The following is a 24,510-nucleotide window of genomic DNA, read 5'->3' as shown; positions in this document are numbered from 1 at the left end:
CTCTCTGCCTCCCTTCGACTTCTTTTTCCTCGCCTTCTCTTGTCCCGGCCGTTCTCTTTGGTCCATCCCGTTACTTCACTTTCCTTATCCTTCTCTGCCACCTCTTTTGACTTCTCTGATCTCCTCGCTTCATGTCCGCCTCTCCTGCCTCCCTGCCCGCTTTTCCTCGAACTCCTTCTTCCACAGTGTGAACGATCCGGGGAACATGTCCTTCGTGAAAGAAACTGTGGATAAATTGTTGAAAGGCTACGACATTCGCCTCAGACCGGATTTTGGAGGTGAGAGGCCCTGGGGAGGCTCCCCTAAACCCTGCCTTAGGTGTTCTGGGTGTGAGTTAAATGAGTTGGGGGTGCGGGTTCTGCCGAGGAAGACGAAAGCCCCCCCCCCCCCAATCCCTGGGCGCCAGGCAACCGTATGTCAAAATGACGCCGCCGTCTGTTTCTTCATTAAGGCCCCCCTGTGAATGTCGGGATGAACATAGATATTGCCAGTATCGACATGGTCTCTGAAGTCAACATGGTGAGTAGACCTCTAGTTATTTCCACCAGGAAATGAGAGAGTGTTGCCTTCAAATGGATAGATTTTTACCCAATTCTGAATTTTGTCTTGGTAGCCCAAGGGCAGAATGCTTTTTTTTTTTTAATTTGAGGGGGTTCAAACAGTTGAAGAAGGGGCCCTTTAGATAAAGAGCCCCAGATAAAGAGCTTTTGGCGAAACACTTCCATCTCTTGCATCTCCTTCAGTGACTGGAAAGTTTGTGCATGAGTCTAAAGCAAACCAGGTCAGTAGATAACCTGAGGTTTACTGGTGGTCCCTTGACTGCAATCTAGTGTACAACCCCCCATGATGGTTTAGATGCTATATTTCCTCTGCTGAGACAGACCTTTTCTTGATTTGGGAAGTTATAATGCAGCAAAATCAAGTGTAATGGCTGGCTTGGGTGTGCCATATGCAGTTAGCTTTTGGATGGCAGCAGAGTGGACTGCATGCTGAAGCTACTGGAGGGAATACAGCCAGATTTTAGAGTGCTGTCTCAGGTGCTGAAAAGGAACTTCAGTTGCTTAGATGCATCTGTCGTCCTCACTGTTCGTTGGGCTTGCAGATGTCATTACAGATAGAATTCTACTGTTCGTATTGATATGAAATCTTTGAATAAAAAGCCAGTTTATCCTCCAATGAAGATTGCTAGCATGTAGTTAACCAGGTTAGCAATTTAAGTGTACTTCATCTTCATTTTGTCACGTACATAAGCATATACATGCCTATTCCAAAGCAAGTTGCAGTGATTTCAATAGGTCTTTAGCGTTGGATAAGTTTTAATCACTTATTTGAAACAATAATTGTATTGGAAGTTTTATTTTACTAACAACAAGGAACATTTTCCCAAGTGTGTGTGTGAGTGTGTGTAGGGGGAAATGGTATAAGCATTAAAAAAGTCTATTAACTGCACTGTACACTCTTAAGGTACAAATTTAAATTATTAATAGTGAGTCTAAACTGGTTTAGAAAATAGAATATTTATATTAAAATCACAAGATTTAACTATATAAAACACAATATACATTTTATTTTGTTTACTTTACTTTTGTTTAATTCTTATTTTATATAGTTACTTTTAATAGCAGGGATACTACCTATTTCCCAGTGCTTGAAATAATATAAGTAGAAATAACATACATAAATGTTTTCTCTTTCACATGCATAATTTTCAAAAATAAATGAAACAAATATTCAGAAATTTGTCATTTTAAAATTATTCAAGAAACATAATGCACAGTCTATTATAAAGCTGGATTATTTTCTATTATTTAACATTTATATAAATCATATTTATAGTATTTGTTGTTGTTGTTAATTGATTCTATGCTCCAAAAGTATACATTACATTTTAAAATTTGTCTGAAAACTTAAAGGAAACATGCCAATCATGTCAGTCCATTAATGGTTACTAAGTAAAGGAAGGCAGATGATTGATGTATTATATGTACTTTTTAAGACCTTAAATGATTTGTGACCTTAAGAGTCTGAAGTTTAATAACAAAGTTTAAATTTCTGTGTCTCCATGATTCTTAATGACACATTACATGGGAATTAAAAAAGAAGGTTTTTTTTTCTTATTTAACTGATAGTGACTTTTAATAAGAGATCAAGACATAGTTTTTTCTGGCTGAAAAAGAAAACTACTTAACCAAATTTATTTTGGAATAGGGACCATTTTAAATGGGATGGGATAAACACTAGGAGCCAGAAACACTCAATTGTTCTTCCTGTCCCTCTACTCATTATTCCTCTGCAAGAACTGCCTATTCCACTAATTTTAATGGAGTTATTTCTACTTAAATATTTATAAATAACAACCTAAAGTTATTGCCTATTTTGTTTATTCTTCACAAAACAGTGTACATTTTAAGTTATAGTTCTTTAAAATATTGAGAAAGCACATATTGAAATATCCATTTCAGTGATATTGGAGTATATAAAACATTGTGCTACAATTCAAATTTTTAAAAAGGATTTTATACTTTTATCTGCTTTCATTAGCAGAGAATAACATTATCTTAGCACACATTTTACTACATTATATTTATTATGATAATGCAACTCAGAAGTAAAAAAAAAGGCCATTAAGGGAAAGAAAATAGTTAACAGCAGGAGAAGTACTAAGGTTTTCCTAACAACAACAAACCTTGCATGAAAAAGCTTTCCCAAAAGTTTTTCACCTTAGGTTCTGAGGACATCTAGATAAAGAATGAAAGCCTGCTGAGGAATTAGGCAAAAACTGATGGGTAGAAAAGTTATATGTTTTCTTCTTCTGCTGACTCTTGTTGGTGGTTGGTGGTTGGTGTCACCAACCCTCTGATTAACGGTATGACATTCTGTTTCTCCTTCTCCTAGTTCCATTAGCAAATTTGAAAGGCTTTTTAAAAACAATCTAAATATAATAGTTCCATGAAACAGAAGATGAAAATATTGTACATTGTCACTTTACAGATAAATATACAGCTTTCATTAGATCGAGTTTCATTTTCTCTTAAGATATTTGATCCTTGATTCAAAGTTGTTTGCAAATTTACTGGCAATGGAAAGACTAAGAATACATTGTAATGAGCTCTGGCTAATACATCATCTATGTTTCCTTTTTAAATTTATTCGTTTGATTGGCTGTAATCAGTTATGTATTAGCAGTATCCAGATTCAGCATGGAGGGACTGACCCTGTAATGATAGCCTGACCTGAAATATTAGTGGATCAAAAATAATATAGCTTGAGTATTCTCTGAGGATGGCTGATAAAAAAACATGTACTGTAAACTACATAATCATTTACTATATATATATATATATATATATATATATATATATATATATATGTGTGTGTGTGTGTGTGTGTGTGTGTGTGTGTGTGTGTGTGTATATATATATATATATATATATATATATATATATATATATATATATATATATATATATATATATATATATATATATATACACACACACACACATACGCACGCACGCACGCATGCATGCATACATACATGTGCTATCCTTTAGAATATTGGTTTTTACTTTAGAATACTAAGCTTCTGGAAACTTATATGGCTTAAAGACCATCATCTCTTTTAAGTTTACTATCAGAGATCCTAATTCACTCTTCTCCATTGTGGGTTGCCAGGGTAAGTTGAACGGATAGAACCTTTTCAACTGATATGCCAGTATTATGAAATATCTTCTTTTAAAAATGTGTCTGTTCCCTTACATACATGTTTCTTCTGTGGCTGACTGATATGTATAACTATGTATGTGTATATTTGAGGGAGAGAAGATGGTTTAACTTTGTTTTTACAACTGCTTCCTTGGAAAATGTATGTTCTGTTTTCTCTCTTAATTGCTCCAGAGTGCTTATTTTTACCTTTATTAGCCGTTGTTAGCTACTTTACATTAAAAATGTTGAATAGGAAAATAATAATCACAATAGTGGTAGATGTTCTGTGGAAAAAATTGATAATTAGTAAGACTTTACTTAAATCTACAAACCAGGATATGGTAAGCCATCTGTGATTATGGGTATAATTATATTAAAGTCACTCTGTTACTAAAATATTTTTTCATCTTCCACATTCCCAGGCTCATGTTGCTTTTGCAGTGGTCCATCCAATGTGTATTTGTAAAAAAAAACACCTAATATCTGGCTCCCTTTAAATATATCAGCTTTTTATTCCACCTAGGGCCGTGATTCTTATATTTCTACTGACAAACTAAAGAAGACGACTAATCAAATAGTGCTCAATACATTGGAAAATACTATATGAAAGATAAAGATGTACAAATACGTTTTCAAGGCTTCTGCTTCAATTCTACTTTGACCCATAGTTTGTTGATATAATTTCTATAATGCTATCATTATGTTGGTTGTCTGTTAGCTTTCTTTTCTTTTCCTTTTATTCTTTTCAGCACCTAGATTTGTGCCTCTGATACTGTTACTTTATTATAATTCCTGGTATTCTTGATAATTAGAATGCTGATTGGGGCTCCTGAGAACTGCAGTGGAAGACCATACCTTGTTTATTCTTGGTCTACAAAGTTACACAATAAGAGCATTAAAAGAACTATGCTGAATAAGATCAAAGACCCTGTTTATGTTCCCACCATGACCAGCAAAATACCAATATATCAACAGAACCTGAATAAAATAGCACATTTCCACTCATGTTCTCCTGAAAGTGATATCAAAATATCTGAGGCTTGTTTCTGGAGGCAATATGTAAGTGTTCTGAATTGAAACTATTCATAGCCTCATTTTTTATAAAGTTGCTTAAACCCAAATATGCCTATGCTGGTTTATTTTGAAAGTTTCTTCAAACTAAAGCCAACATGGTGTTGCTGTCATTCCACCATCTGGGAGGGTACATATGGTGTACTGACATACCGAATATTGTTGCCTGGTATACTTTCCTAACTTGTCCCTAGAATCTTTTCCTATTGTATCATGCAATTTATACTGTATCTTAGAATAAGTATTTATGCCATTCTACCTTTTTTCAGGAGATCAGGGTAACATATATGGGCAGCTCTCTTACCTTTATCCCTACAATGTCAGCTTGTGAGGATGTGGTATGAGTCACACAAAAAGTTTACGTGGCTGAGGTCTTCTCAAGTCTAGTCTTCATCAGATAACTGCTGTTTAATCACATTCATTCATCAAATGTGCCTGGCATTTTGTAGACACCTAACTCATTAAACTAGGCCACATAATAAATGGAAAGTTTAAAATAACCATCTAAAATAATGAATAAAACATGGTACAAGCACAGAGCATATACTCTAACTAATCTTCTAACCAACTTAATTGATCTCTTGACAACTAAAAATACTGATTGAAATTTCCAATGCAAATGGATGCCTGCATTATGTTAGGTAATCAAAATCATTGGCTCAGCTCAAAATGATTGTCAAAAACACAAAATTTGCCCTTTAATTTCTAGGCAGAGGATAGGATAGGCAGGGATTATCTGGTCCGATACCCTGACTACATTCCAAGCTTTTGAAATTGTCAATTTAATATAGATCTAGAGAAGTATTTGTAAAAATGGAGCAGCATTCTCTTAAAATCTAGCCATGGAAACACTAGCATATTTTTTAGCCTTTGAGCACAATTTGTAAGCAAGCTACAGAGCTATGATGAGTGACGTATGTGCTTTTTGACAGAAATTGATGCCAGAGTTTTCAAAAATCTGATTTCCAAAAAGTGCCAGAAATATTATTGCTTTCCTACAAAATATAGTAAAATTTGCAAAGAAAAAATTGTCCTTGCTAAATTTATATAAAATGTTGCATGGAAGAAAAGCAGTATTTGTAAAGAGTAATTATGTTCTTTATATATTCAGTGTAACTGAAGATTGGTAGTTAAATGGCATTATCCATCTTTTTTTGTAAAATAAACTAATGTAGCTAATATAGCTCACAAAAGATCCTCATGTAGCTGCTGTAAACTAGATATGGTTTTGATGGCTAAAGCTTTGTGACTGTGATCCTGATCACAAATTTCACTCTGATTTGGAATCAGACCAGTAGATATCAAATCCAGTATTCTTTCTTGTTCTTCCCTTCCTCATTATTTTGTATACAGCAAAAGTGGAAAGATTTATATTCTTTTTGATGCAACTGCTGCAACATTATCATTCACAGCATACTGAAGCTATAAATAAATAGATCAGGGACAGAGATTCAAGGAAACTCGCAGTTGGAAAGCAGTTTGTTCATATGTTTTCCCCTCTGCTTGAGTAAATGAAAATCTGTTCCAAATTACTCTATTCAGTGCCACGGATTGTGATTTTAGTTGAAATGTTATGTATACTACAGTAATAATTTCAGTGATTGTACAGTCTACTGAAAGCCAAAATGGGACTAGTGAGTTCAGGTTTATTTTGGAACTAGTAAAATACATTTTGCACTAATAGCTAGGGAAGGGCAATTTTTGAAACGGCTCCCTTGATTCAGATTTGGAAGTGAGGATAATTTGGCTGTGATATCTGTCACCCAATTTATTACAACAGTTGATTTGCCTGATCTGGCTGGCTAAGAAAATGTTCTCTTCCTCTTATATCACCCCCCCCCCCATTTCTCCTAAAACTATGTGCTCAGTTAAAGAGGACCACCATTTCAGAGAGAAAGACTGCACTGATCTTCAGACAAGAGTATAACAACTTGGGTTTGATTTCTTGTAACTCCATGCATACCTATGAATTTCTTGGCACAATATATAACTGATTTATCATAGTCTTTTCCAGTTCCCACACACTTCCCTCCAAGGTACAAATTGTCTTTGAAGTTATGGCAGACATGAAAAAAAGGACTTATGACCCAGATCCAAAGTTCCAATGGTTGCCCTGCCCCCATCCCCACCCCCAGTGGTGACATACTTCACTTTGGCTGCTCAGCAACAGGGCTGAGCATTCACATGACCGTGCTTTAGAATGGTGTTGCTGAAATCTGGCATTTTTTTGGTTGTCAGCCAAACCATACTCTTAGTGAACCATTGGTTTGCTTAATAACTTTGGTGTTTGCTTAATGACCACCTCAAAAAATGTAAAATCATGGTCATAACTATAGCTAGGATTATGGTGAATGTTTGTCAAAAGTATTCTTTAAAATGCAATCCTGAAGTCACATAGTCCTCTGGAAGTTTCTTAAGCAATGATAATATATTAACCAATTGGCTGATGGTAATGATGCATATTTAATTGGAAGCCCTGCTTAGTGCAATGTGTATGTTACTCTTCTAGCTGTTTTTCTTTTTAGGAATTCAGTTGCTTCCAACTCTTTGTGACCTGATGGATGTCATTTTGCAAAGACTGTATTAGTAATTCCTTACTTATGTTCTTCTAATATCATACTTGTATGATTAGTGAAAATCCCTATTTATTTTGTCATTCTTTTTGGATTGTCTTTCATTTTTCCAAGTATCATGTTTTTCTTCAGGAACTCTTAATTTTGCACTATGTATCCAAAAGATTTAAGTTTTAATTTCATTATTAGCACTTCTAATGGACAATGTATTTCCTTATTTCATTTGTGGCCTAACATATTTTCAACAAGTTTATCTAGCACCAGCCTTTTCCACTTATCACAATTTATTTATTATTTTCACAATTGGAAACTCGTGCCCTATATAAATTTGTTATCGGTTGCCTTTGACTCTCAATGCTTGGTCCCTGTGAATCAGTAAACTTGTAGTTGTAGTTTGATCATGCTAGTGCTATCCTTTCTGATTTTTTTATTCCCTTCTTTTCAATCATACCTGATTCTCAGAGACTGCCTGAACAGTCCCTGCTTTTGATGGCAAGGTTTTTCAGAAGTGCTTTGCCATTCTGTCCTTCCCAAGGCTGAGAGAAAATGACTGGCCCAAGGTCACCCAACTGGCTGTGTGTCTGACTAAGGCAGGACTAAAATTCACAGTCTCCTGCTTTCTACCCTGATACCTTAACCACTATATCAGACTGACTCTCTTTTTCTGGATATTGGAATATAAATTCATCAACTCCTTGGCCACCCTCTATTTAAAAAACAAGGGTAGCACTTTAATTGTACCTTCTTGTAGAATTTTAAATAGTTCTACAGTGTTAACTTGAAGGTTTGTTATTATCAGTATTTTTAGGTCTTTGCAGCTCAAAATGTAAGTTTCTAGAGTTCATTTATCAAATCTTAATATGTATTATCGTCAATATGCCTTCCATTAAAGTTTTCTTTAATTTCTCTGATTTTTATAATTATTTTGCTTTGCCATTTACTTATTAGCCTCAGTTTCTTTTCAATGTTGATTTAGATATAACTCCTTGTCACTTCTTCCTGTTCTCTCATACTCGGTGCATAGCTGGGCAGTTTTTTCTTTGTTTCTGTTTCTTTTTATTTTTGCCTTTGTTTTGCTGTTTTGTACATGTCAGCAGATAACGATTTTGCTGTCTTTTGCATTTCAAGGTATTTTTATTTGCTTCTTTTTTAATGATGTTACAAATTCCAGTGCAATATGCTGTATTCTATCTAATCTAATGCAATAAATCTATACTTCACTGCATAATCATATGAAATATTGCTGAGATCATATCCTGTTGGTTATTTTATTTACATTTTTAGATAAATTATAATTTTTCAAGGAGGGCTTTGTGAGCTGCAGTTAGATGAGGTTGTTGCAGTTGTTGCTGGCTGAATAGAGCATTCCATATATTTGTATACTGTGTATAAATAATCAATTTTAATTATTAAATTTTAATAATTTTAATCAATTTTATTTCAGTATTGTCCATCCTGTAATGTCCACACATTGAATTGTTTTTCTGATTGTTGGAATAAAATATTTGCTATAAACACTGACTTTTCCTGCCATACTCTATTAGTCTTTCACATGATTCATTAGGTACACTGAAAGTAGTCTACTTTATGCTATTTTGCTTATAACTTTAGTTTTTTAGCTTCTGTTTTGTAATACTTTTTGGGGTGGGGAGGGAAGATATTGTGTCAGTGGGTTGTTGCCTGTTGCCATAGAAATGTGCACCTTCTGTTTCCTTTGTATTATTGATTGGAGCATAGGCTACGATTAATATAATACAGGTAGTTCTTGACTTAACAACTGTTACTAAACCCATAATTATGGATGTAAGACATTGCAGTCCTAAGTCAAGACTTCCTCATGATCAGAATTAATTTCCAGATGTTTTTACGGCAGATGTTAACTGAATGCTGGAGTTAAGCAAATGTTGTGTTCAAGCAAACACTTTGCTTGTCAAGCAAATATGTTTATTTGAAAGTAAAATGTTATATATCTTTGAAACTAAAAAAAGGGGGGGAAAGGATATAACAGACCTGAATAAAGGTTATTGAACTTTTGGGCTAGTTTATGACTGTATGCCAGGAAATGAAAACTTAGCTTAAATGTGAATGAAGGGAATAAAACATTTATCAGAAGTGGGTCAATTGGACCTACTATACTTTAGAAGGTAATGGAAGATCCAGTGATGAATTTGGGTGAGGCGACAACCTAACATTCTAAACAAAGGCAGGTGAAAACATTTTTCAGGCAGATGACAAAAATGGAGAGCCAGGAAAGACACAATAAGGTATTTAAAAAGTGATTGGACTATTCATAGATCCTCAAATGAATGACATTGGTGATTATTTTTTTAATATATGCGTGGAGAGTTTGGGGCTTTTTAACTATCTGTTCATGCATATGCACAGAAAAGGAATGAAGCTAAAGCATGGTTGATCAGATTTTTTAAAAAAATGAAAGTTAGATAGAATTAGTGAAGGGTACAAGAATGATGACAAGTTCTGAATGTGAGACAATTTGGTAGTGCCAAGAGTAGAAAGCAAAAACTTAAATTCTGTAGCGTAAGTATTCAAAAATAGTTTGGGCAATGCATGGAAGACAGTGAAAATAATATTATAGGGTGCCACAGAAGTGAATGGGATTGCTTTAATAAGGAACATTAAAAAAAAGATTCTTCAGGACATAGTGAAATGCAGAAAGCTGTGGATGAGAAAAATATATATAGGAGAAAAATTATTGCAAAAAATGAGGCCAAGACAAAGTTACTCTGTAACTTGGACAATTAAATGGTAGTTACAAGCAATGTGTTGAAAGAAAACAAAGTACATTTAATATTACAAGATAGGGAAAAATTCAACATGATTTTATAGGAACCAAACATTGTTTTGGAAGTGAATGAAGAGAGCTAGACAAAAATATCTCACCAAAATGAATAAAATTAAAAATAAATGTGATGAAATAATTTTTGATGTACCTCATTCGTTTGCTAAGTATGCCTTGGAAGGTATTTGGCAGAATTCTGAATAAAAGTATGCAAGGGATTATTTGAATAAATTTAGGGGAGGTGAAAGAGCAATTATTTTGGGCAACAATATGCAACCCAAATTTCTGCTTTTTGAAATACTGTTAAGAAATGTACAAATGTGCTAACATTTATTCTACATTTATTGATTTAGATAAAGTGTAGAATAAATGTTAGCACATTTGTGAATGTGCATAAATGAATCAATTAATAATAATTAATAATAATTTAAATTTATTAGCCGCTCCCTTTCCGAAAAGGACTCGGGGCGGCGTACAATGGAGTAAAAAACATATAACATTTACATAAATCCATGACATACATAAGTACAAAGACACACATGTTCGGAGGAGGTTAACAGATACAATACATAGACAATTAAAAACCATTAAAATACCCTAATTACAAAACCCCATGTACAATCCAAATTCAAAATGTTAAAAAACAGACAGTCAGGAGGAGTACGGGAAAATTACGGTTGAGCCAGGCCAGATAGTTGGAAGAGGTGGGTTTTCAGTTGTACACGGAAGGAGCGGAGATCGGAAGTAATCCTGATGTCCCGGGGGAGGTCATTCCACAGGGCTGGGCCCATCACAGAGAAGGCTCTGCTCCTGGGTGTCGCCCCCCGACACTGTTTGGCGGTCGGCACCCGGAGAAGTCCCTCTCTGTGAGAGCGGATTGGTCGTAGGGATGTGTGGGGCAGGATGCGATCCTGCATGTAACTAGGCCCTGTGCCATGGAGCGCTTTAAAGATCATAATCAAGACCTTGCAAAATGTGAATGAATGCAGGTGGTCCTTCATTAATGACCATTCAGCAATTGTTCAAAGCTATGACAGCAGTGAACAATTGGACTTATGGTCAACCAGTATACAGAATATAGAATAACAGTATTGGAAGAGAGCTAATTCCCTGCTCACACAGGAGACCCTATACCCATGATGGCAAACCTATAGCATGCATGCCACAGGTGCTACGCAGTGCCCTCTCTGTGGGCATGCGAGCCATCGCCTAGTTCAGCTCCACTGTGCATGTGTATACCCCTCCTGCCAGCCAGCTGGTTGTCAGGTCTCTGCCATGCATGTGCAAGGTGTATGGGGTTTGCAGGGGGCATGCGTGTATGCTCGGAGTGGGGTCATGCGGGCTGGCCACATGCGCAGGCGTTGGGGGGCATGTGCGGACAGGGCATATGCATGGGGGCTGCATATGACAGACTCAGGCTCAACCCATCCAAGACGGAGTGGCTGTGGCTACCGGCATCCCGGTTCAACCAGCTATGTCCATCACTGGCCATGCTCTCTACATGGGGCTCCCCCTGAGATGCACTCGAAGGCTGCAGCTAGTTCAGAATGCGGCCGCACGGGTTGTTGCGGGAGTCTCGAGGTACTCCCACGTAACACCTCTCCTGCGCGGGCTACACTGGCTACCTGTGGCTTTTCAGGTGCGTTTCAAGGTACTGGTTATCATCTTTAAAGCGCTCCATGGCACAGGACCAAGGTACTTGCGGGATCGTATCCTGCCCCATACATCCCTTCGACCGATCTGCTCTCACAGGGAGGGGCTCCTCCGGGTGCCGTCCACGAGGCAGTGCCAGCGGGCGATGCCCAGGAGTAGGGCCTTCTCTGTGATGGGCCTGACCCTCTGGAATGACCTCCCCCGTGACATCAGAACAATCACTGATCTCCGCTCCTTACGTAAGATGCTCAAGACCCACCTGTTTAGTTTAGCAGGCCTGGCCTAATCCCGATCTAGTCCCTCAATTCTGTACTTTTAAATTTTGGGGGTTGTTTTAAGCTAATTTTTAACTTTTATTACCCTGTACAGCCTTATAGTTTAATTGGTTTTTAAGTGTATCTATTTTATATTAGGTTTTAATGTGGTGTCTGTACACCGCCCCGAGTCCCTTCGGGGAGAGGGGGCAGTCTATAAATTTAATAAAATAAATAAATAAATAAATAAATGGGGATGGAGTGCATTCACACAGGCCACACACGCATTGCATTTGGGGGGTTGGTTAGCCATCAAAGCCCTATACCATTTCTGACAAGCGGCTGTCCATTCTCTTCTTGAAAGTCTCCAGTGATGAAGCACCCACAATATCTGAAGGCAAGCTGTTCCATTGATTGATTGTTCTCACTGTCAGAAAGTTTCTCCTTATTTCTAGGATGAATCTCTCCTTGATCATTTTCCATCTATCTATTGTTTCTTGTCTGGCCAGTGGGTGATTTGGAAAATAGGTTGTCCTCCTCCTATCAGTGACAGCCCCTCAAATATTGGAATATTGAGAAATATTCCTCAAGTATAAGTCCTTGAAGTTGTGGCAATTGCAGCATTTCTGTATCACATTATCACATTTCAGACACTTTGCAACCAGCTTGTAATTATGATGGTCACAGTATCCTACAGTCATGTGACTGCCGTTTGCTGACTTTTGATGAATGAATCCAATGGGAAGCTGGCAGGAGATATCTGAAATGATGGTCACATGACATCGTGACAACACAAGATTCACCTAACAACCACAACTGGAACTGTCAGCACTGCTGTCATAAGTCAGCATGGTAATGTGACATCAGGCTTTATGACTGTGTCATGTAGCGATAGAGTACCTGGTCCTTATTACTGTGATTAACTGAGGACTTGCTATATGTTTGAATAATGGAAATTTTTGAACAAATTGGTTGCTAGATGTAGTATTTTATGCATAGAAATGATGTAATGATTAGCACAGGTTTTGGTGTTGAGCAGAATAAAACTCTTGTATTGCTTTGATTATGCAATGCATTTAGTAATGTATTATTGAGAATGTATAACAAATTATTGTAGAGATATTAGAAATGTGTTAATTAGCAAAATTAATTGATGCATACTTTTTGAATGCATACAATGCCATGTTGTTGCTTTGTATGAATAATCTGCAGCAAATATTAGCTAGACTATTTGTTGCAACAAAGAGCAAGGGTAGTAAAATAATGTTATTGGAGACCAGAAAAGTTTTATTTGACAGGAAATTGGATATAGAGGAAATCATTTAGAAAGAGCATATACATATACTTCATGCCACAGTAGAATGTTTCCTGAAGATGGTGAAATGGATGATCAAACATTAAGATACAAATAGGTGAATAGTATGATAATGAACGTAGTCAACTGCAAGAATAATGCTTTTTGAAGCAGCAAAAATGACTGTGTTTAAGACTATGCTTTGTTATATGAAGTGAGAGTTGAGTAAGTCTGGAGTAATGTAAAAGGCAGTTGAATACAATGTATGAGGTAAAATAGTAAAAGTCAGGGTCAAGAATTAATGGATATTAAATTAATGTGGATTTAATATCAAAGAACTGTGATGAGTGGTTTGGCCATACAGAAAGAATGAATAAGTAATTAATTATAAAACAGTACATGGAGGGAAGGAAATACTAAACAAACCATGCTTTGACTAAGATAGGATTCTCAAAAAGAAAGAATTGAAGAGTTTAAAAAAGAAACAGGATATATGCAGTGGGCTATGATTGCATGCTGGACATGTATGTGTAAGTTTCATTTTTATTTTTTAAAACCCAGAATGATGAAGAATTTTAATAGTGACATCATACATAAAATTTTAAAAAATTATGTATGTATGTATGTATGTATGTATGTATGTATGTATGTATGTATGTATGTTACAACCCCTGGTATGCCCAAATATGGGAGGGATCTCACTACTCCCCCTTTCTGTCCTTTGGCTCATTGCAGAGGACCATCCAAGCAGAAAACCATATTTTTATTTTTAATGTTGCCTTTTTATATTTGTGTTGTATTTGTGCTGATAAATAAATAAAGGGAGACTAGTATAGATCTATTTCAAGCTATTTAGCTCTCATCAGCTAGCCATACCCTTACTGGGATTTGAACCACGGCTGTATTACATATTAGGCAGATTTGTTAGCCTCTAAGCCACAGGCTCTCCTCCTTATCAGCTAAGCCAGGGAAATAGGTATGTATTTGTGTTACAACCCCTGTAAAGTGAAGTAAAAAGAGAAAAATCTGTATTTTTAAATTGTGGCCTGATCTTTTAAAGAAAATGTTTAAAAAATCTGCCTTATTTCCTGATCTAGTGTTATTCTAATTTGAAATCAGCCACATTCACAACATTAGAGGGAAAAATAAGACTAGAACAGAAAATATATTCAAAAGTCACTTTATGCTTATGTGTGTTTATAGCAAAACATGACTTAATCCATGGACTCCTTCCCTCTTTTCTCCTGATTAGTAAGTAACTGTGTTAGGAAACACATTAAGCTAAACTAATCAGCAAAGGCTGTTTGTTAGTTAGGCATAGAGATAGGAAAATGCAAGCAGGCACATTCTGTGCTTAACCTTAAGTATCTGTTACTGCTGCTTATTTATTATGCTACTGCAGTGACGTGCGGTGAGGTTTATGACTGGTGAGACACTGACACAGTGCTGGGTTTCAAATATTTTTAGACTTGTGGACTTCAACTCCCAGAATTCCACAGCCAGGCATGCTCAGTTCCAATTTAAAGCGACAGCATTTGTTTTTCTCCTTTGCTCCTTCTTTCTTTTTCTTTTTCTTCTCCTTCCCCTCCTTCCTCCTTCCTCCCTCTCTCCCTTCCTCCCCCTCTCTCAAACACACACACACACACACACACACACACACACACACAAAAGTTGGATTGAACTATCTCTCCTACCCCTTCCCTCTCTCACTCACTCTCAAACAAACCCCCCCACACACAAAAGTTGGATTGGATATCTTTTCCAGTGGCTTGAAAGCAGCTCCTCTGCCATCCCCCCCCATTCCCCTGCTGCCTTTCCCAAACACCTCCACCATTGCAAATGCATCCTGCTGTCTGGGTGGGAAATGCCTGGAACACAATAAAGCCCACCCACCACCTCCTGCTGGCAGGCTGGGGTGAGAGGAGAGGCAGAGAAGCCGGAGGGGAGCCGAGCCGAGCCTTCCAAAAGAAAGAGGCTGGGGGGGAAGTGTGTGTACTACAGCATGGCTCTTTGACTGGCTTCCTGCCTCCTCCTGTGGTCTCCTCAGTGCTCACTTGTGCTCTCCCTCCCCAAGTGTAGTTTGATTGCAGGTGGAGCCACGTTGCCTTTTCAAACTTGTAATCAGTGAAGCTGGGCTAGATTTTTATATAGTTTTATCCAGCTGTGTGTGTGAGAGAGAGAAATGAATGGGGGCCTGGGGAGGAAGTCACTACACTTGGGGAGGGAGAGCACCAGTGAGGTTAAGCAGAGTCATCCACGATGAGGCAGCAACTAGCTCAGCTTTTTCCTTTTACTTTTTGTTTTCATGATGAGAGTGATGAGGCTGTGCCTCACTTGCCTCACCTGACTGCACGTCACTGTGCTACTGTTTATATACAAGGTTTAATCTGTGCATTTTATAGTCTTAAACTATAATCGGATTTGGATAAATTATTTTTTTATTAAAAATGATCTTTTCATCAACTAAATGTTAAATTGTAAAATTTTTATTTTAATTAAAATGTTATTTATGGATTCTGAGTACAGTGTTTAAATTCACCAGATAAAATGTTCAATTTATTCTATTAGGTATCTCCTTTACATGGACAACTATATGTTGGCCCAAAGAAATGGAATTTTATCCATATTCATAAACATTTCACAAGCAAATATCAGGATTTATTTAAGTCTTATTATTGTTGCTCTGGACTTCTCATTTATGTGGGATGGTATTTTCTAAAATTTTATATAAGAGATACCATTAGTACTTTTTTTCAATGTCATCATTTGTTAAGGTAATAAACTATTTTATAGTTAGAACTTTAAAATATGGGATTTGATTTCAGAGCTGTGAAGAAGTGATAAGATTTGGATAATGAAGAAATACATAGACTTGTCAGTCAAAGGCTGAAGTTAAATATTTTCTCATCTGAGATTGCTTAAATTGTTTTATTTATTTTAAAGATAAGAGATTTATTTTAAATATAAATTCCGTAGCAATAAGCTACTTCAATTCCTCTACACACCCTCCCTAGTTTTACAATCCAAATATTTGGAAGGGATGGGGGAAAGCTTTATCTTCTGCTTTTAAAGTGAGCTCACAAATTGTATGCTTGATGAATCAAGACATATACATCAAAATGCAGTAGTATTTATGAACTTGTTCTTTTTACTTTTCCAGTTTAAAAAGTGTACAAAGTTATGTTGTTGTGGGCATATAGTTATAAAGTACACAATTTTATATTATGGAAATTTGTTTGCGAAAGTGCATATTTTAGACAACAATAGGAAAATACATGTATTAAGAAAATACTAATTTTAGCAAGTTTCCTAATACAAAAGTTTCTTTCTCACCATCTTTTCTTGTGGTAGAGTGGTAAAAAAGGTGTTTGTGCAACAGTTTCAGAAGGCCTTGGAGGAAGTGGATTATGTAGGCCTTTTCTGGGAACGGGACAGAAACAGCATTGATCATGCTTATGTATTGCGTCTGCCATGAACAGAATAGGGCTAGGGCATTTATGCCCAAATTGACCTCTCAGTGGCTATCAGTACCACTGACTATGGTATCCTTTTCAATTAGTCCAGAGGATTGGATGTGGGTGGCACAGCATTGTGCTAGTTTGCCTCTTTTCTTCAGGACCAATTTCAGCAGTGATGATAAGTAAAATGCTTTCTTTTCTCATGTTAATATCTACATGAAACTGCTGGTGAGCTCATCAATCACCATGGTTTACCATGGATTATATATCTCCATCCCTGGTAAATTCAGTGATACTATGAGCATCTTATCCTGATATTTTGAGGCTATGGGGATCTGAATGGGGAACAATAGGCTTCAGCTGGGTGGTTTTAGAGCAAGTGACAAATTTGGCTAAGAATGCCTTTTCACAACTTCATCTTGTGGGCCAATTCAGCCCATTCCTGGATCAGTAGACCCTACTTACAGTACTCATGCCCCAGTGACCTCCAGATTGGACTACTGCAATGTTTTCTATAAGGGAAGAGTATCTAGAAGCCTTAGCAGGTACAGAATGTAGCAGCATGGACAGTTATGTGTGGTCCTAGAATAGTACTTATTACACACCTGCTCCATTAGCCAGTTTGCTTCTGGTACAATTTAAGATGCCAGTTTAAACCTCTTCATGGCATGAGACTGGGCTATCTGAGGGACTCCTCAATTATATTATCCATTGGATCTGGCAGAGAGTGACTGTTGCAGGTCCCATTGGGTACGGACCTACAGTACATTTGTTGGGTCTCAGGAGATGTGCTAGATTAGCTCCATCACTTTTGATATTCAAAAAAGACCCTCAAGACTTGGTTATCAGGCCTGAAGCTCCTAGGGTACTGGAGACTGGTTGAGATGGCTCTATTGTTGAGGTTGTCATTTTTATCAACCTTGTATCTTTGGTTTTTATTTTTACACTTTATATCTGTAGGGGTTTTCACTTTATTGTTTTATCTCATTGTTGCGTGTACCCAGAATCACTTTTGTTTAATAGGTGGTTATATAAAATAGGTAGACAGACAGAAAGACAGACAGACAGACAGACAGATTATTGTGGTAGTGCAAGCATGATTCATTACATATGCAACACTGTGATGCTTGTTTCATCATTTGCCTCCTTCCTGCAGATATTTCTGGAAATTATGTTTTGCTACTAGGTTTTCTTCTTTTAGAAAATTATTTTGAAGCAACATGTTCATAGTTTACGATACAAATATTTAGAGTGTTTTTATGTCCATCATATCTATGTGTCTGTTTAACTTAAGTATAATTGCTCCATATAGGGATATTTTCTAATAATGCTGACTTATATTTCTGTACAATATTTCCATATTTTTTTTAAAAGACTAGAACCATTAATAATTTGACTGGCATAGTTAAATTTTAAAGGGGGTTAAATTGTGTTATAATTTGCATGTCTGATTTAAATGATCTATTGCAGGGGTGTCAAACTCAAGGCCCGGGGCCCGGATCCAACCCACAGGGTGCTTAGATCTGGCCCATGGGGCTGCAATGGAAACAGCGAAGGACCAGCCCATGGTGCCTATGCCAGCGAAAATGTTTTCTCTGGCAGAAGGTTACAGGAGGCTGTTGCAGCTGAAAACGGAGCCCGTTTTCACTGGCAGAGTGCTTGGTCCACCACAGACGTCCCTGACACAAGTGACATCGAGCTGGCCATGCCCACCCTGGCCACGCCCACCCCAGCTCCCCAAGGTCAACCACAACCCTGGTGCAGCCCTCAGCAAAATTGAGTTTGACACCCCTGATCTAATGGCTTTGCAAAAAAGAACACATGAAGTTTAGTGCTAAAGAAATGCAAAGTAAGACAAATAGAACTACAACTTTGTAAAAAAAAATCTAAATATACCATAGGTTGAGAAATAAAGAAAGTAACTAATTACCAGAATGATGAAACTGGAAGTAACAAATGAAATCTGTCGGTGGATAAAATCAAGGTTGTATTCTGTATTTCCATGGGCATTAATCCATACTCAAGAAGATGAATGTATGAGTTTGCAACCTCTCTTGATCAGCTAAAAATAAATCTAAGATTGATTATCTAGCATAGTATGCTGTATTTGCTTAATTTCCTTTTGAATAATAGTTAGATTTTTATTAATGGCAGTTAAACGTTTGTGGAGTATTAATGAGAGAATAATATAACAGAATGCTCAGGTATCATAAAAACATCTTAGTAAACCTTTTAGTATAGTTATTCCACATAGCCAAAAAATTCTTATTATTTATCATTTTGAACCTAGGGAAATCCATACTAAATAATAATAAGCAATCTGAAATATTGTTAGTAGAGCCTGAACATGACTTGATATATTATTACATGCTTCTCTATTAACATGAACTGAAGGTCTGAAGAAAGTGATATATCTGCATTCAGTAGCATGCCCTTTAGATAATGCCATTCCTCATTATCTGACAATAGTTAAAATGTGTGACTCTAAAAGCATCAGCAAACATCTTTTACTGCTATTTGATCTAAAGTCATGTGGTTTTAACCCTCATTTGTCATACAAATTATCAGCATGTAGAACAAGTGCCATAATACTGAAGAATAATAGGAAGAAAGAAGTGACCCATTCTTTTATAGCACCTTAGTAGACTTAAATATGTTTGTGTAGAAATAAACTTAGAAATACTGCTGATTGCAAATAACTAAATATACAAAATAATATGAGAGACAATGAAGAAAATAGGGCTTTGAATGAATTGGGTGAAAGGTTATTTGGACAAGGCAGATTGTACACTAAATCATCAAGCAGAAAATTTAGAACATTAGAAATAATTCATGATATTCACCAATTTGCCCATTTCTCTTTTAAGAAAAGTTAGAGAAATTGCTGTCATAATAAAACAAAATAATATAGCTGATTATTCATGTTTCAAGGACAAATTTTACTTACGTCTTTGATCTTTGATAGTGTAAAGAGAAAAAAAGGAAGTATTTTGAAGAATGTTGAATATTGAAACAGACATCTAGAATATAAAAATAAAGGCAATTCATAAATAAGATTTAGAATGTTTTGGTATCGGTGAGCAAGGAATGCATTAAATATTATAATATAAGAAAAGACAATAATAGTACCATATATAGCACAAGTATCAAACTCGCTGCGTCACATTGCCTTCATGTGATGTTTCGTGACATTTTTTCCCTTTGTAGAGCTGGGGTGGGTGTAGCCTGCACATGTTGCAGCTGACCTGCAGGCCGCCAGTTTGACATTCCTGGTATATAACATCAAAAGACCCCAACCAGGTCAAATGCATGCATGTTAACATAAAAGTTATTTGACTGCAGGGGCAAAAATAAACTTTGAATTACTGTGTTTGTGTGTTAACCTAGGAATTGCTCTCAATAAGTGACAATTCAGAACCAATTTTTATCATCATCATCCTCACCACCAGTACTAGCACCATTTCTATGCATTGTTTCACTCCTCTGTTTACTGGGAAAGGCACTGATTTATCTCAGAAGGTGAAAAGAATAAAGGCTGGAAATTATTTAAAGCTTTCTTTTCCAGAGTAATGCCAATAAGGTCAAACACTTCATAGCCAACATTTAATTTGCATTTTAAAGTATATGACATATTTACATTTGGGGAATCTGTTAAGACTCTTCACCTGAAATTCCTGTTAAAATTAAACTTTCACTTTACTAACTTTAGTTATGTAGTTACTTTTAAGTTGTTTAGATTATCATCAATGTCTCAGATCTTTCAGTTTTAATTTGTGCCTCTTTTAGACATTTTGTTGTACCTGCTAAATGTTTTATTGGAGGTGTTACATAATCATGCCATCTTCAAGACAAATAAATCTTCAAGACAAATAAATCTTCAAGACAAATAAATCTTCTTTCACACATGTCATATTGAGCATCTATGGATATTGACTGGATGGAGATATTTTGCTCCATCAATTCTATTTTCATTTCCCTCAAATATACTCTTCTCCAATCTCTTTTCTAACTCTAAACTATTGTGGAAAAATTGATTCCTTCACTTGGTAAAGTATACTAACCAAAGAAAGCTTTATTAAATGTTTCTTTAACAATGATCTCTGGATCTTTTCCACAGGATCTTGCCAATCAGTTTTTATCTGTCCAATAGCACTCATTATTTTCTATGTCCCTCTTTCTCTTGTCATACATTCATACTTGCTGTCTAAATTTGTGTTCATCTCCCTCTTGCTGCTCTTTTTCCTAGTTTGCTTCTTAAACTTGCTAATGTCAGCTATAAACATGCACTGAAAAGAATCTAATCCATTGTGATACGTATGCACTGGCCAAAGCACTGAGAATTTTTTTTAAAAGAGACAAATGCTCAGCATAGGAAAACAAATTGAAAACAAGTGCCAATATTCTTTGTAGCAGAAATGAAATTGGGGAGGGTAAATGTCAGCGTCAATAGCAGCATGAGAAAGTAGAATATTGATAGAATAAGGTGAAGAATATAAAAAAGTTTTCTCCATATTAATCCCATGTAATTGAGATGCTTAGCCTGTGTTGGGGAAGGGGTCATTTTTTTGTCCCAGATCTTTTGTAAACCACTGTTTCTATCAGTAATATTATTTAGGTGAATAATATCGTAGAAAGCAAATTAGCTTAAGGTAATGAAAGCCACCTCTTTTCTTCATTGCTCATTTCCATTCCCATCTGCAACTGCTAGAGCCATGTGAAGCAGGAATACAAAAAGGTAGTTAAGATTGTAGGCAAACTTGCACCCGCTACTTCTTAAGTTATTTTTAAACGTCCTAATATCTTCCAGCTTTAAAAAAAACTTTTCTAAAAGCCAAAACAAAAAATAATTCTTATTCTGAAAAATATCCTCAGCATTTTTTTTAAAAAAAGCATCCTGTTATGAAAAAGCTGCTTCAAAATATATCTACTTGTGGTTAACTTGGTAACCAAATGTATGATGTTTCTAAAAAGTAGATATTGAGGTTTTTGATGCATTGTAAGTGGCTTCTTCTGTATCCTCTTTTCCTGGCACATCTGTCTAGTAGGCATTGCAAATTGCTTTCAGAATTACATAAAGGAGCTTAGGCTTCAAAATAGAAGTCAAAAGCTTACATAAATAATGTTCTTATCCATTAACAAGATATTTGTTTTTCATCTTTACATTTTTAAAAAGGCTATAGTGCTTCATCTTGAAATTAGAAGACCCATTTTCACTCACTTGATTATCTCCCCTCTGACAATAAAAGAAGGATAAGCCATGCTGTAGCATAGATAGATGCCCGGCTTGACAAGAGTCCATGTCAAAAAAAAAAACATTGATCACAAGCTAAAAATGAAACAGCAGTGTAATATACTAAAAAGGTTGGTGCAGTTACTGCATGAATGCCATATAATACCTATAATCAGACCTCAAACCTCTGTTTGGATTTAAATAGACCTGGCTAATATGTTCCATTCTAAGCACTGTGATGATAGAAGAATTTCAACAAACTTGGGGAGTAGGGACCTAGACACTATGTTCTGAAAAGAAAGGTTATATATTTTGATATGATTGCTCTGGAAAAAAGATAAACAGAAGGTAATTCTATTTTCAAATATCTTCCAAAAAAGTTAAATTAGTGTTTCAGAAAAATGTATTTCTGTTATTTCTTGGCATACTTCAATTACAAGATATGAAATTTCATTAATTCTTAGGAAAGATTTTTTGATGGCATAAATTCCATGGTATCTGTCCTTTGTAAATCAACTTGATGAATCTGCATTTTTTAAATGAACAGATCATCAGGCAGGCTGAGGAGCATAATTTTTGCATCTGCAAGGAACTGCAGTTGTTGAAGAATGTACTACTAGTTCCATTTGATTTAAAATCATTCCATTTTAGTTAAAATCATTCTCCCAATATCTAGGGTACTGAAGGGTTTAGTAAAGAATTAAAATACATTGCACTTGAACGCATGAAGATATATGCTATGGATTACAAGTGGTTACAAATGGAATTCTTTCCTTGATGCAGTGTCCATGAAGAATCACTTGCAGAGGCAACGAATGAAAGAGAAGTCATCTAAAATCTAAGTTTCTCTTGCATGAATGCAGTTATTTGTATTATTGTACACAGGCCTCTATCTATCAAAAAGCAATTCTGTTTTTTTTTATTCTCTCCCCCCTCCCCCAGTGAAGGTGAGGAAAGAAAACAAGAAGATAAAGTGGAGTGAGAATCAAACAAAAAGGAAAAGACTGAATCAAGGGGAATAAAAAAGAAAAGGAGAAAAATAACAATGGGCTGGAAGGATTATGCTTTCATCCTTGTCAGAACCATGAGATGGAAATATTTCAGGGAGGTGGGGAGAAGTAGATTGAAAAAAGAGAGGTGAAAAGATACAATCAGAAATTACAGTGGGGAAGACTGTGGAATGGAATTAAAACAAAAAGGGATAAAATAACCATCTCTATCAATTTTCCTCTCATGTACCCCATATACCAGGGGTGTCCAAACTTGGGAACTTTAAGACTTGTGGACTTCAACTCCCAGAATTCCCCACGCTGGCTGGGGAATTCTGGGAGTTGAAGTCCACAAGTCTTAAAGTTCCCAAGTTTGGACACCCCTGCCATATACCATTCCTGACCTACTTTCCCCCTGTACTCCCATACTCCCTCCCACACCAGGTAGCAGCCACTTACCTGCCTTGAATTTGCAACGTCCTGCTGACTTGCTCCCACTGTTTTCTTTGCCCACACTTGGTCATTCTGCTTCTTCGTTTAGGCAATAATTCCTGATAAAACAGTTACATTTCAAACATTTGATATATAATTACCAATATGTTAACATCTTTAAACATTCACAGATATCTCCATAATCTATTGATAGAACAGGATAGGGTAGGGGAGGGTAAAGTAGGGTAGGGTAGGGTAGAGTAGGCTAGGATAACCTTTATTGTCATTATTTTTTACTGTGAGCACGCTGGCCCACATTAAAAATGTCTTTTCCCTCCCAATACTAGGTTTAGGTTTAGGTTTAGGTTTATTTGGATTTATATGCCGCCCTTCTCCAAAGGACTCAGGGCGGCGTGCAACATTAAAAACACACATCACAAAAGTTAAAAAAAGATTAAACCCAATTCCAAAAAGACCAAACCGTTTTTTTTTTTAAAAAAAAAAAACAGTACATTTAAAATAAATTAACATTAACATTAACATTAACAGGCCAGGCCGGCTTGCTGGAAAAGCCAACTTTTTAGGGCGCGTCAGAAGGACCGGAGGTCAGGGATTACACGGAGCTCCGGGGTCAACTCATTCCAGAGGGAAGGCGCTCCCACAGAGAAGGCTCTCCCCCTGGGGGTCACCAGCCGACACTGCTTGGCCGACGGCACCCTGAGGAGGCCAAATCTGTGGGATCGTACTGGACGGTGGGAGGCTACTGGTGGCAGTAGGTGGTCTCGCAGGTACCCTGGGCCTAAGCCATGGAGCGCTTTAAAGGTCATAATTAATACCTTGAATCGCACCAGGAAAACAACCGGCAACCAGTGCAGGCCGCCTAAAATTTAATTTAATTTAATTTAATTTAATGCTTCTAGACCGCCCCCTCTCCCGAAAGGGACTCGGGGCGGTGTACAGTTCATACAAAATATAACAAGATACAATAAAATTAAATATGTACAGTTGACAGTTGACATGGAGGAGGTTAAAATGCTGTTAAAAGAACTGT

At 36.5% G+C, this 24,510-nt stretch overlaps 1 protein-coding gene across 1 annotated transcript in view; it reads left to right on the top strand.

The window, feature by feature from the left end:
• Positions 1-24,510, top strand: part of GABRB3 (gamma-aminobutyric acid type A receptor subunit beta3) — a gene marked incomplete at its 5' end in the record, with an annotated part of 141,101 nt that overhangs the window by 203 nt on the left and 116,388 nt on the right. Inside the window, 2 exons of the mRNA XM_081949520.1 lie at positions 187-278; positions 452-519. Of these exons, the coding sequence (XP_081805646.1) occupies positions 187-278; positions 452-519 (160 nt within the window). The remainder of the gene's footprint in view (positions 1-186; positions 279-451; positions 520-24,510) is intronic.

This window comes from Natrix helvetica, assembly GCF_964273705.1.
Source record: "Natrix helvetica genome assembly, chromosome: 3".
Lineage (NCBI taxonomy): Eukaryota > Metazoa > Chordata > Lepidosauria > Squamata > Natricidae > Natrix > Natrix helvetica.
The sequence above is the reverse complement of the archived record's forward strand: the minus strand, read 5'-3'. Positions and strand labels throughout refer to the sequence as shown.